At 37.7% G+C, this 14,966-nt stretch overlaps 1 protein-coding gene across 1 annotated transcript in view; it reads left to right on the top strand.

Moving 5' to 3' along the window:
* Positions 1–551: 551 nt before the first annotated feature.
* Positions 552–14,966, top strand: part of UPP2 (uridine phosphorylase 2) — a 39,414-nt gene continuing 24,999 nt past the window's right edge. The window contains exons 1-4 of the mRNA XM_043488355.1: positions 552–844; positions 5,487–5,604; positions 11,300–11,458; positions 14,365–14,479. Coding sequence (XP_043344290.1) covers positions 783–844; positions 5,487–5,604; positions 11,300–11,458; positions 14,365–14,479 — 454 coding nt within the window. The 5' untranslated portion in view covers positions 552–782. The remainder of the gene's footprint in view (positions 845–5,486; positions 5,605–11,299; positions 11,459–14,364; positions 14,480–14,966) is intronic.

Here is a 14,966-nt window from a genome sequence, read left to right on the forward strand (position 1 = left end):
GTTTTCTGAAAATATTAGTCTGTATTTTGTTATTCTACCTGGGTTGATTTCTGACAGCTGCTTCATTGGATTTCACAGGCAGCCTTGGGTTTAGCTAAATAAAAAGTACTTGGAAACAGGTTTTGTTTAATTATCAGACCTTCTGTGTGAATTTGAACGGGCAAAGTTCAAATGAAGGGGTGTACTGAGGTCCTGAGTTTGTGTATTTTTCTCACTTGTGATCACAAAGAATGAAAACAAGTTGATGAGAGGTAGGATAGGGTAAGAAAACGAAATGTTTGGGAACTGAAAGTTTTCACACGTACCGGATACATTTTGAGACAACCTGGTGGATTTGTTATGGAAATCAATGGAGGACTTGAAACCATATACAGTTGTCTTAAAGTAAATAAGTCTGTGTGCTACCCCAGACCCATGCTGGACAAAGGCCAAATGTAAGGAGAGGGTGCACTGGTCAACAGTTAACAAATCAACCAACCTATCCTATTAAAGAGATAGGATGCCACACCTTCAAAGGGGGCCTATCTTCTTGGGGAAATGTTGCCCTGAGAGCTGGGGTATGGTATAAAAGGCTATGTCAGGGGGAATATTTTTGAATTGATAAGGGAGTTTAGAAAGCTAAGGGGAAAGTTCCATTAGCAGTTTCAGAAGAAAACAAGTTTAAAGGGAGAGTGGCATTCTAACATCATTCTACCGTGATTTGATCTGTAATTGAATAGCAAATTACAATATTTTTATTTTCTGTTAACAACTTAAGAGTGACTGTCTTCATATTACAGAGTATGGCTTCGATTTTACCTGCTTCCAATACATCCTTGAGATCTGACAGGAATACATATGTTGGGTGAGTAATTTTGACTTTTTTCTATTGACTTTGACAAGATGGAGGTTCTTTAGACTTTATATTAAATGTTCAGAAGATGGATCTCTACAGTTATGTAAGTTTCTTAAGTTTAGAGATCACATAAGTGGAACACAATTCAGAATACAAAGGAAAAACAATGCCAATTTTCTTCTCAATGACATTTTATTTCCTCAGTTCTTGGGAGAGTTTAGCTCATCTTTAAGAAAGTGGGGCAATATGTCAATTACATCTCAATTAAAGAAAAAAGAAAGTGGGGACAAAACAAGTCACAAAAAAAAAAAACATGGAAAAAGAACCAAACTGCCTGAATGAACAAATTCACAGTTCAGCCTGAAATTCAGTGTGGAGTTCAGTCTTTAATTCCAAGACTATGTGCTGTATCTGAGATATAATTAAAGGGACCTCCTGGTATCTAAGGCAGATTTAACTGTGTTGCAGTATATTACAAAGTGATTTCATATGCTTTGTGATAGACTTTACACAGAATTCACTTTTAAAATACCATGTAGGTTATTTGTCTGGGGTAGACATAAATCTGTTGAAGCTGTCTGCAAATTTAGCTCCAATTCTTGCCCCAGGTTCACAGAACATAATAGAGCATTAATCTTCATGAAGCTTAAGGAATTTTTGCAAGTTCCCTCTGATTTGCTGAGAGTTGTGTAAAATGTCTGCTTAAAGCCTCCATCAGGTCAGCATTTTAGAAAATGCTACACTTACACATCCCAAACAGAAGTAGCCTTCCACTGTGTTCATTTCTCCAGGGAAGCCAAGGAGAAAGAAAAGGAAAAATTATGAAGATGGAGGCAATAGTAAAATGGAAAGACTTCTCAGCCAATACTTTACTTTGGTTAACAATATTTAATACTGACCATGCCATGTAGCTTGTCATAGTGTGCTAAAAGACTTTATTCCCAACCCCATCTCTGGCTTATGTTTTAGAAAAAAAAAAAAAGCAAAACAAGGTAGAGGAGAAGACAGTAAATACAAGTCTATTTAATAAAAATTATATATCTTGGAAAAACTGAAGCAATTGTCTGATTCATATGGGATTGAATTTGGTATGATACCCCAAATTAATACTTTATTTGGTCATTTGTAAGCACGATCATCTTAGAAATGCTTCTTGATGAACCCAATGTAATAAAAATCTTCTACAGACATCTCCCTGCCCCAATTTCTAGTCCAAGGGATCATTAGACAATGGGACATCAAGGAAAACTGAAGAATGAATTAAGAGGAGTATTATTATTAACTTGAAAGTATATAATTAATGGTTATACCAGTTTGAGAATTTCTTCTTGAAGATAGGAGAGGTGGAGTAGATCAGTGATTTTAAAAATACAAAGTCCCAGATCTCCTTGACCAACTAAATTAGATTTTCAAGGAGCTGGGTCCAGGTATTACTACTTTTTAAAGCACCATGTATGATTCTGATATGTAGTTAGAGTTTGACTTACTGGAGTAGATTAACTCTTTTACAGAGTAACGATTCAATTAATTCAATTCCCACTCATTCAATTGGGAATCCAAAAGAAAAATATCCAGATAGTGAAGCTGTTTTGGCAGAGTAAGAAAGGAAGCATAATAGAAACTGGAAGAGAAAGTGGTTGGTGGTGTTTCTCAAATTTTAATGTGCATGAGAATCACAAAACAGTTAGTTGAAATGTAGACTTCATTAGATCCAGGGTAGGGAGTGAGATTTTGCATTTCTAACAAGTTGCCCAGGTGAATGCTGCTGACCCTGCTGGTTCATTGACCACTTTGTCTAGCAAGGGACAGTGGGTAAATGTCCTCTTGCCCTTCATCAAGAGAAGAAAGGAGATATCCTTTTCTTTGAAGCTTATTCTGAAAGTGCACTAATGCAATGGAATATTTTATTTTTGAAATCTACTCTGATTCACTAAGAATCTGTTATCCTAAATGTCTTGGAAATTAATAGTATTTCTGTTCTACTTCCTGAACAGTTAAATTTAATTCAGCAAGTAGAATTTTTAAAGATTTAGGAATTAAAAAAAGATGTATATGTACAGCTGAGTCCCTACACAGTTCACCTGAAACTAAAACACCGTTAATCGGCTATGCGTGTGTGCTCATTGTGTCCGACCCTTTGAGACCCCATGGACTGTAGCCCACCAGGCTCCTCTGTCCATGGAATTCTCCAGGCAAACGTACTGGAGTGGGCTGCCATTAATTAATTGGCTATACTCGAACAGAAAATAAAAAGCTTAAAAAAAAGATATATGAGAGAGCTTGCATGAGGGAATTCATTTCTTTCTGGGGAGGCAAAAAAATTAACATGTGAAATGCTAAAATAAATGTTTTAGGAGCACAGTGGAGAGGAATTCATACTGACCAGAGAGGAAAGATGCTTTGAAAAGCCTTCACAGAGGATATGGTATTTGAATTTGACCTTGAAGAATGAGTAGGAGGGTTTCCTTTTCTCCATACCCTTTTTATTGTTTGTAGACTTATTGTTCATAGACTTTTTAGATGGTGGCCATTCTAACTGGTGTGAGATGGTACCTCATTGTAGTTTTGATCTGCATTTCTCTAATACCTAGTGAGGGTTTCCCTGATAGCTCAGTTGGTAAAGAATCCACCTGCAATGCATGAGATCCTGGTTCGATTCCTGGTTTGGGAAGATCCCCTGGAGAAGGGATAGGCTACCCATTCCAGTATTCTTGGGCTTCCCTGGTGGTTCAGCTGGTTAAGAATCTGCCTGCAATGCAGGAGACTTGGGTTTGATCCCTGGGTTGGGAAGATCCCCTGGAGAAGGGAAAGGCTACCCACTCCAGTATTCTGGCCTGGAGAATTCCATGGACTGTAAAGTCCATGGGGCGCAAGAGTCGGACATGACTGAACGACTTTCACTTTCAGCATCTTTTCATGTGCCTCTTGGTCATCTGTATGTCTTCTTTGGAGAAATGTCTATGTACGTCTCTGCCTCTTTTTGAGTGAGTTTGTTGTTTTGATATTGAGCTGCATGAGATGTTTGTATATTTTGGAGATTAATCTTTTAATCAGTTGTTTCACTTGCAAATATTTTCTCTCATTCTGAGGGCTATCTTTTCATATTGTTTATGGTTTCTTTTGCTGTGATGAAGATTTTAAGTTCAATTAGGTCCCATTTGTTTATTTTTTAAATTTTCATTACTCAAGGCAATTTTACTCCAATAAAAAAATCTATATATATCTGAAACCATACTTTTAAAAAAAAAAGTGAGTAGGATTCCAATAATTAAAAAACGGAAGGGTAGCAGAAGGCTGTTTCAGGAACAAAGACCTAGAGCAAGGGTCCTTAACTTTGGCTTCACATCAGATCATCCCAGAAGACCTGAAACATAATCAGAGTTTAAATTAATTGGGGCCCGAGCACCAGTGTTTCCTACAAAGCCCCTTGGTGATTTTAATGTACAATCAGGTTGAGGATCATCAGAGATATAGAAAGATACAAGGTTTTTGTTAAGGTGTTTTGAGGTATTTGGAGGGAAATGGGAGGTCTATAGAACAGAAAAGTCCCAGATGGTTCTTGGTAAAGATGGCTGGATCCACTGTGGTGTAGGGTACATAATTTTTTATCACTACTAATTAAAGCAATATATAATTATTATTGAAATAACCAAGGCTATATAGATGATGTGCTTCATAAATATGAATGTTTGAATTAAGGTGATTTCTATAAAAGCAGCCAATTCACTGTCTTGGCTTCCATGTCTTGTATTACTTTACCAAGAGAGGGATGAAAAACCGGTGGTTCAGGCTGCACTGCTGTGATGGAGGTCTAAGCTGGGGCAGTGGCCACTGGCGTGGAGAGGAGGTGGTGTATTCAGCATGGTTGATGGAATCCTCAATGGCAGTGCTACTCTGAGTGTGATCCTTGGGCCAGCAACACCACACCAATGAGCAGCTTGTTTAAAAGGCAAAATCTGACACACACACACACACCCAACCTGCTGAATCAAAATCTCTAGAAGAGAAGCCATAAAGTGTCCAGTGATTCTTATGCTTGTTGAACTTTGAGAAACACTGGTCTATGGGGCTGAGAGACACCATTGGACTCACAGATTACATGTACACATACACTCAGACACAGACATACACAAAACCCCATGGAAAGTTGAGGAGACAAAGAAATATGCAGAGATGAAAAGACAGCAGTGATAAGATTCCCTCAGCAGAGCGTATGGAAGGATAGCCATGGGAGCAAAAGCCTGCCTGTGCAGAAATGACGGTTCTGCAATTTCCTGGTTATATAATCTTGCACAAGTTTCTCAACTTTTGTAAGCTTTGGCTTCTTACAAATTGAATTATTAGTGTTTGTTACCTAATAGAATGATTATAGGATTAAATGAAGTAATATATTTATTATATGCAGTTTTTATGACATTGTGGAATTTTCATGCCTAATGCTATGCCTGGCACACAGTAAATGCACACCAAATCTTTGTCATTTTTATTCATTATACTGTATTTCTTCCTTACAAATCAATTAATCCTAAATGAAGGTTTGTGTCCAATATTTGGGCTTGTGGTTATCATAGATGTAGAATGATATTTCTCTTTTGTGTGGTATCTCTCCAGATTCCTTTACATCTTCTTTGTACTATTTTTTTTTTTTCAGAAAGAGTTTTGTTCATGTTAAAAATCCTTACCTGGACTCTATGGATGAAGATGTTCTCTATCACTTGGATTTAGGAACAAAAACACACAACCTACCAGAAATGTTTGGGGATGTAAAGGTAAAAGTATTTCTAACTTTAGGGAAAACAATTTAATTTCCTCTGGTGATATTTCTCTTTATTTTCCTAACATAAACATTACTCTTTTGGCTAGAGAAATGTCAGAGGTCCAATAGGAACCAAAGTCATGCTTATTCTCTGAAACAATTTAGATTGTGTATGTCATAAACAATCATTTCCACCTCAACAAGACACGTTCCCAAACTAAATCTAATGCAAACATTGTTATTTGACTTCTCTGGCCCCTAGAGATAAATCTGACTTTATTGACAATCCTGCTGGGTGTTCAGAATTCATTATGGTTCAGTTCACTGTTTAACATCTTTATTTATAGATGAACCTCACTAATCTTCATTTTATCAAACCATGAAATAACTCAACAGAACTAACAATAGGATCTACCACTTCCTGAAAACAATTATTTAATATTTCATATTATTAAGATTTTTGTTATTTCATAAGACAATATTATGAGAAAAAATTGTTTATGGAATGTTACTAGGAAAATTATGTCTGTATTATTTATTTTATCTTAAATGTATATGTTAATTATAAAAGTGGCTCATGTTCATTATTTAAAATTGGAAAAATATAAAAAAGAATAATGACTTTAAAAAACACACCTAAGAAAAACTCCTACCATCTAGACATAGATGCCATCAACTTATTTTCTTTTCTTTTAAAGCTTTTTAATAGATTTTAAAATAGTTGGAATTACATAACTTTATATCTTGTGTTTTTCATTTAACTTGATGTCATTAATATTTCCCCATATTTCAATATTCTCTTTGAAACACAGTTTTTAATGGATGCCAAGTGCCTATGCCATACATTATATAGTCTAAAGTTGGCTTTCATGTTGAAGTATTTTCCATTATAAACAGCGCTCAAATTGATATTTTTGTACCTAAAATTTTTTCACATATAAGTCTATTTCTTTAAGATAATTTACAGAAGTAGTCAAAGGGAATAAACTTATTTTTAAATTAATTTTTATTGGAGTATAGTTGCTTTACAATGTTGTGTTAGTTTTTGCTGTATAGCAAAGTGAATTATAAGTCTATATATATATATATCCCCTCGTTTTTGGATTTCCTTCCCATTTAGGTCACCCCAGAGCATTGTGTAGAGTTCCCTGAACTGTATACTAGGCTCTCATTCATTATCTATTTCATATATGAACCTAAAAAAATTTTTTTGTGCCCTAAAAGGCCTACACTGAATTACAGTCCCACTACTAGAGAACTGTGCAGTTTTCAGCTGACTTTTATTCACTCCTTTAGCAATTATAAGAACAAAAATAAAAATTCGCACATCCACTATCTAAATCTTCACATTCCCTCTTTTAGGTGGGTATAGCAGATATTCATTTCCTCCATAAAACAAGGAAATTGAGCTCAGGGTGGTCAAAGGTGGTTAACAAGTTACACCATACAGGGGCAGAGCCAGGGCTTGCCCAGTTCCCAGGATTCTTGCCTACTGCACTACGTGGGCTCTTTGAGTCATTGTAACTGAGAACAGTCCATTAATTGGCAGGGGACACTGGAGAAAGGGGAGGAAGAGGAGGACGATGGTAGGTACATGAAGAAGGAGGAGAAGGAAGGAAAGCGGGAAGAGGGGGGTGAAGAAATCAATCTATGATGCTCATTAACAGTAGGTGTTAAATTGCTTCCTCCCCTCCCATTGCTCCTATGGCACAATAGGAGCTGATCTGATGTGACCTGCCTGTTTCCTTACTCCCCTGCAATCAGTGACTCCTTGCCCTTTCATGGCATCCCTCAATCTTTTGCTTCATCTTTTCAATGTAACCTCTCTTCCTACTGCTGTTTCTGATATTTATGCTCCAAGAGAAATTGATCAAGGCTGTCTGTGATACTCATTAACCAGACTTTATCTGAATTCAGATGTTAGATTTGAGGTTCATGCCTCACAATTTTTCCAGGACCCTTATATGAGGATAACTCTGATTAATTAAATGATCCATCGTAATTAATAAACTAAGGTGCACATCTAATTAAAAAGACATGTTTTTGAGACAGAACATGATCTATTATTTACATATCTAGGTATCTCTCTCTCTTCTACCTGACTGGATTTTTATCAGCACTCATTCTTATACTTTATCATAACCACTATCCAATCTTAAAAATTCATAACCCACCTGGTTCCAGACTACTTCAGTAGATTCTCTTCAGAGCACATTTCTATCAGAGAACAACTCTATTGATTGGGCCATTTGGATGGCTAGGAGGCAAACGTGTGTGTGTGTGTGTGTGTGTGTGTAGATTGGGGAACAAGTAATGTAATTCCAAATAATCTGAACTGGCTGTTTATTCTTTAGAGGCAGCAGGTAAAATCTGACATATTTATTAAGGCTCTTCTCAGAAACTTGCCTCCTTCCAGTTTCATTCTTATCTTTGATTGAGAACATGCTAGGTTCAATTACTTGACTCATTTAAATTCCAAGATAGCAATCCTAGGTAAGAAGAGAGGACATAACCCATCAGTACCTGAAAACTTAGCCTTATCTTCACAGAGATGATCATTATTAATGCCACTGTGTTCAAAGAAAAGAAGAACTTTGAGTGTGTAAAATTTTTAAACTTAAAATTTTGAATCATTGAAATGATCTCTATTTTCTTCGTTTTCTTACTTACCATACTTAAATTACGGCTTTGTTAGCTGCTACTTCAAAATATCAGTGGCCTAACACAATATAAGTTTGTTTCTCACCCACACTGAGTACCAAGTGGGTGCCCCTGGTCAATGGGTGGCTTTCCTCCAACTGGTGATTAAGGGTCCAGACTTCTTTCATCTTGTTGCTCTGTCATCTTCAAGGGGTGCCTTGCAAGGAGTGCCTGGGTGTCAACACCCATTCAGCAGACACATGGAAGACAATCTATAGGATCATTAATGGGAGATTTCTCTGGGTGAGAACTGAAAGTGACACTCATCACTTCTGTTCACATTCTAGCAGCTGGAACTCAGGTATATGGCCTCATCTAACTGAAGAGAAGGCCAGAAAGTTACATTTAGTAGTGTACCCAGAAAGAAGGGGAAATAGCTTTGGTGAACAGCTAATGTCTTCTGTCGTACTGACTTGACTCAATCAATCATTTGAAAAATATAATGGGGGATCTTTAGAAGCTATCTGCTCAAATTCAGCCTCCAAATATATCCTTTATAAAATCACTAACTGGTGCCCTCCATTCTCTCCCTAGAAATTTCAAGTAATATGGAAAAGCATTATACCACTATGTAATATGTATTTTAAGTCTTTTTACTTCTTTATTAACATATGAAATATATATACTGAAATAGGACTAGATTAATACAACATGGCAAAGCTAAGTCTTTCAAAACAGTAGGCATATTTGAAAGTGAGTTCATTCTGGCAGTCATTAGGCCAAGTCCTTAACATAGTTTTGCAATGCTTCAGACTCCTTCCCAACTCGTTTTTATCTCCTTTGATAGAACTAGGACAAATCATAATTGAGGGGACATAAATCACAGAAATTGTTGCTTAAGGTTAATGTTGGTTGGTGGTCTTCAGTTGTATTTTACTTCTCATCAAAGCAACCAGACTGAAAATTATGTCCAGAGGTGATATTTAGTAAGTCTGATTTAGAAATAACTCTTTAAGAACAAAAATGCTTTTGTCTATACTTATCATCTTTATGTCTCCAGAAACATTCAGAAATTCCCATTGATTACAGCAATATCTACGTTCAAAGAAGAATTCAAACCGCAAGCTATTCCAACATCTGTTTTGGTTTTATGGTCAATCTGAATAGCTGTAATTTACATTTATGGTACCACACAATGAGGTTATTTTCAAACTACTGTATTTTGTAAAAAGGAAACAACAACAAAAATGACCTCCTTGTACTTAGATCTTGAGCCAAGCCTTAACTATCCATACCCACAAGGGGAAAATTTCATGAATAATCAATAATAATTCAAAAACTCACCTTAGACCATGGTCTTATCCTCTTTGCTACTCAGGCTTGACGAATACCTTTCATTACAGTTCATACCAACTTTAGGCCCCAGCCGAGAGCCTTGTAAGAAGGCACAGAAAAGACAATAATGAGGGTAGGAGAGAAGCAGAGGGCCTGGATAAAAGGGTAATTACACACCATAATAGAGAATGAGGTGGCACAGGAATTATTGCTAAATGGAAACAGAATGCATTGTGTAGTGAGACCACCCGTCATTCACAGTAAATCGATTGTGAATTGGGCACCTGACTCTACAACCTCAGTTAGGTATCTCCTTCGGCAGATACTCTTTATCCCTGTGAGAGACCTCATCGACAATCTTTCTGAAGCTCTGCCCAACACTGCCTGCATCAGTCAGGCAGCACCAGCTGCCTTTTCCTTGCTGGATTTGAACCAGCGTCATTTGCAAAAATTATGCAAATACAGAAACAAATAAGCAAGCTAAAAGCAGGGCTAGGAAATTGCTCTATAATATGAAAGATCAAGTTACCATTTGTTGACCACTCAAAAAGTGCCTGGCTTTGTTCTCTATCACACTCAACAAAATCCTCGAAAGGGACTATATTTTTTTTCCTGTTTTGGTGATGATGATCTGAGGCACAGAGAGATTACATGTATAACACTGAACAAGCTGCTTCTTAATCAGAGACAGGATTGGGGTACAAAACCAGGCTTCTCTAACTTCAAAGGGCAGTCCTTTAACCACTATGTTTCCATATCTCTCTGACTCGGGGCTTCTTCAGACTCTGTACACTTTACCACTCAGCTCAGATTCCAGAATGACTTTGCACCTGGTACCTTTCTGTGTACTATGCTTCACTGGGTCTCTGATACCTGCTGCCACTCATCATCCCACTGCTGAGCACTGGTCCCCACAAAGCTGGCTGCTCATTCACACTACACTTAGGTCATGCCCATCCTGTCTCTGGCATCCACCTCTCCCAGCCCTGGGGCTGATGTACCCCTAACAGGTTATTGCACAGCAATTGCCAGACAATTTTATTACTGTACTTTATTAGATTTGACACTCTTGACTGCAACACATATTGTAACTTCAAAGACGTTAAAATGTGAATGAATAAGACAAAAATAAAACCAGCTCATTGGAAGTGATGAAATACCATACTGAGATTTTTAGTCTACAATGATAAGGCTTGTTCCATGAGGATTTCTTCTGAATGAGAAGTTGGAAAGCCTTGTGCTTTCTTTTAAGTTTCATGTTAACATCGTGTATTTCATAATAAAAACATATGATTTGGAGGGTGGAATCAGAAAACATATCTAAACTTGTTATTCTCTTATGGTTACTCTTACATTACTTATATTCCATGTCCTCAGAATTGCCATGTTAAGCCTGTAGCCCACTAATGCCCAACAACAGGCTACCCATATGAACTTAAAATGCTGGTAGATGTTCATTGTGACAAAAATACCCACCTGAACAAAATCAACACTTATTTTGATTTTGTGATTATCTTTTTCTTTACTAATTAAGTACATCAAACTTTTTTTCCGGTTGCCTGATTTCCCAGTTAATGATGCCAATTATTTAACTCATGAACATTAACCCAGAAGGTCTACATATATCCTGAAGTATATAACTGAAAAACAAAATAACAACATTAAAGTTGAAAGAGGACCCTTGCCTTTTATCTCAGGTACTAAGGTGGGTAATTGTTTATTTTTATTAACAGTTTGTCTGTGTTGGTGGGAGCCCCAACAGAATGAAAGCATTTGCACTGTTTATGCACAAGGAGCTCAGATTGGAGGATGGTGAAGAGGACATCAAGGATATCTGTGCTGGGACAGACAGATATTGTATGTACAAAATCGGCCCCGTCCTCTCCATCAGTGTAAGTACTCAATAGCTGCATGTCACGTAGTCATCACAAGCGAGCAAAAGAAAGTGGGACCTTCCAAATATAGGAGTTCCTTTTCCTCTTCTTCTTTGCATTTTAACACAGTTAAAGTAAGTGTCCAGGTGTGACATTAATAGTTGGAAAAAGTCCTAAGGGCAGAAAATAACATTCCGTGCCACTTTGGTATACTTTATTAGTTACGACTCAGCTATGCAAGTTAGGGGGAAAAGGCTTCAAAGCATACTTCCTCTCTTTAGTTTGTAACTGATTAATAAGCCACCAGCAATTTTTCTCCTCTATGTCTTATCCAACTTTGGGAATGTTGGGCTTTTAGTACACAGGGTCTAATTTTCAGGATTACCAAAGTGGTGCCATTTAACACTATACTAAGCTTGCTGAAAAGCTGCTAATGCATTTCTATGGAGATCTTGTAAATTGCTCTCCTGTATTTAGAACATGCTAACAGTTCTGGACACACGGTGTCCTGAGACAATATGAAAGTGGAATGACTTGCAATCTTAGGGAACACAAAGCCTCTTTCCCTCTTGGACCCAGGGTGGCATACACTTAGCCAAGTGCAAATGCATGTGCACCCAGCTTGCCTTCCAAGTGGGTCTCTCTGTCACAGGGCTGTTATCTGAAACAACAGCTCTGAGGCTGTACATATCTAGCCACTGAAGCCCCCATAAGGAGACAGTTAACCATGTCAGATGACAAGCGAAGAATCTACAACAGGGTGTGACAATTCTAAGGAGCTGCATTATACATGACTCCTGCACTAGGGGATAACTACTTTTCCTCAGTCACTCTGGAGATGGAAGAATGGATGATCATGGCTGCAAGCCTGGACTGAAGAAGGGAAAACTATGCAACACTAGTGGAACAGCCAAGTTGATCTCTCCTCTGAGTCAAAACACATAAAACCTGCTTTGGACTCAAATGGGAGAAACCATTCATTCATGTATTTGTTTATCTAACAGTTATAGAATATCTATATTAGGAAAAACTGAATACCCCCTGATCTTGGCATATTTTGTCTTACTAACTTTTGTTTGACTTTTAGACTACAACTCTTTGTCCTTTTTTGCACAATAAATGGGGAAGGACAAAAAGGTAAAATTTATAAAAATGAGAAACTATCATAAACAAGTAGTAAAACTTCAGATATAAAAACAGCAGTGACTGATACTGTTGACCTGTCAGAAAAAGAACTGAAATATGCATCATGCCCAAAGAGGTCAGCCAACTGGAAATGAGCCTCAGTAGGCAGAAAGAGGATTTCTAGTTGAGATCCCTTCTTTGAAAATTCTTCCTCTCCAAAAGCTGCTGAGGTGTGTGTGTGTGTGTGTGTGTGTGTGTGAAAGAGAGAGACAGAGAGTTCAGTAGAAATACATAAGCCCATTTGTCACTTTATCACCATGCCGTATGTAAAGTGATAATCATAAACCTATCAAGTATCTGATTTAGGAGGAAACTAATAGATCAAATAATGGTTCATTCTCTTCATTTATAATTGAGGAAATGAGATTTAGAGAGTTTACTCATTAGTGGCAGAGCCCAGACTTGTTAATCTTGGACATACAATTAATATAGGTTTGATTCATGCCTCCAGGAGACTTACGATGCATTTGGAAGTCAGAACATGTTCCATGGCAACCAAAAACAGGAAGTCCAGAGGTTCAAAGTTTCCATAGTTTAATATTCTTGATGGTGAAAAAAAGGGAACTCAAGTGAAAATATTGTGCCCATGGCTGAGTGGTTTTCCAGATTTGTTAATGAAGAACTAGTGGAAGCCATCATCTAACTGCCAAGATGCCCCTGGTGCTTTTGTGCACACACATCTTTGTGCCTGAGTAGAATACTGAAGACCACATTTGACTCTCTTGCATTATGTTAGAAATGAAATAGAAACTGATTCTAAACTTAGCTCCATCTACCACAAATTCCAGCATGGAGGATCTTTCTGGAACATTATTAGAACATATTGTAAATGCCAAGAATGGCCAAGTCCTCTAACCTGTGTTGATCTTTATTCTATGACAATGATTCTACTCTTCCAAATGCTGAGGAAGACGGGGTTGCAATCACGATCTATAGCAATTTAATCAACAACTTAGTCTCACCTACACATTTAGTATGGGCTTCCCAGGTGGCGTTAGTGGTAAAGAACCCACCTGCCAATGCAGGAGACATAAGAGACGTGGGTGTGGAAGATCCCTGGAGGAGGGTATGGGAACCCACTCCAGTATTCTTTGCTGGAGAATCCCAAGGACAGAGGAGCCTCATGGGCTATAGTTCATAGGGTTGCAAAGAGTCGGACACAACTGAAGTGACTTAGCAGGCATGCACACACTTAGTATATGCTCCAATTTTTAGGCGTAGGTATAACCCACATCTCTAACTTTGTACCTTTCAAAGCTCACACAGAGTTACCAGCAAATGAACATGGATACATGGAGCAATGAAATGGATTTACTCTTTCATTTACTATGGTGGAAAAGGACTAAATACGTGGCAGCCAAATCTATATTTCCTCGAAATCAAGTCAATCTTGCAAAAAGCTCTTTTTCAAAGACTCACTGTGAAAAGCCCAGAAATGGCATTGCCCTGACACACCAGTACACCACGCTGTCCCCACCTTCTGCTCTTGACAATGAGGGCTGAACTCAGTTTAACTGGCAGGGAGATGCCTCTCTTTGATCATCACAGATGGACCCATCTATCAGCATGTCATGTGGGCGTCAGTTAGAGCTGACTTACGTTTTTCTCAGCTTTGGCAAAGTCATAATGATTATGTAAATTTATCTGCGGGCTGTTAACTTGTAATGAAGGAAGAAAATATGTCCTGTGCATGTATCAGTCTGCGAGATGTATAATGACTTTCCCTTTTCTCTCCACAGCATGGCATGGGCATCCCCTCCATTTCTATTATGCTTCATGAACTCATTAAATTACTATACCATGCCCGGTGCTCTGACGTTACCATTATCAGAATCGGTACATCAGGGGGAATAGGTGAGATAAACTGATTTCTATACTATACTAATAAATCCAAGTAGTGGTTCCATACAGGGTAACTAGCTGCCAAAGCATACCAACATACTCAGAGCCCCGCTGAAACCCAGATGGGCTGAAAAGTGTCAGGAGGCTGAGCTTGAGGCAATTTGGAAATTTAAACTTAGAGAAAACTAAAGGAATTTAAAGAAATATGTGTGTGTGTGTATATATACACACACACACATATATATATACACACATATATGGGTGTATGTATAATCTTTCTCTTTTTACCTGCGTGGAACCCTGGAGTGAGACATCACATTGCCCATTGCCCAGACAGGCTTAGGTGTTCTAAAAGGGAAGAGTGAAACAATTGCTAGGAAATTTGCTTTGAGAATAAGAGTAAGTTTCAAGGATTAGCATACATTTTGAAGCTTAAAAATTTTATAAGTGACAGAAATAACTGCTTTCAAGTGAAAAAAAATCACTAAGACTTGCCTTG

The sequence above is a fragment of the Cervus canadensis genome, chromosome 15 (genome assembly GCF_019320065.1).
Source record: "Cervus canadensis isolate Bull #8, Minnesota chromosome 15, ASM1932006v1, whole genome shotgun sequence".
NCBI lineage: Eukaryota > Metazoa > Chordata > Mammalia > Artiodactyla > Cervidae > Cervus > Cervus canadensis.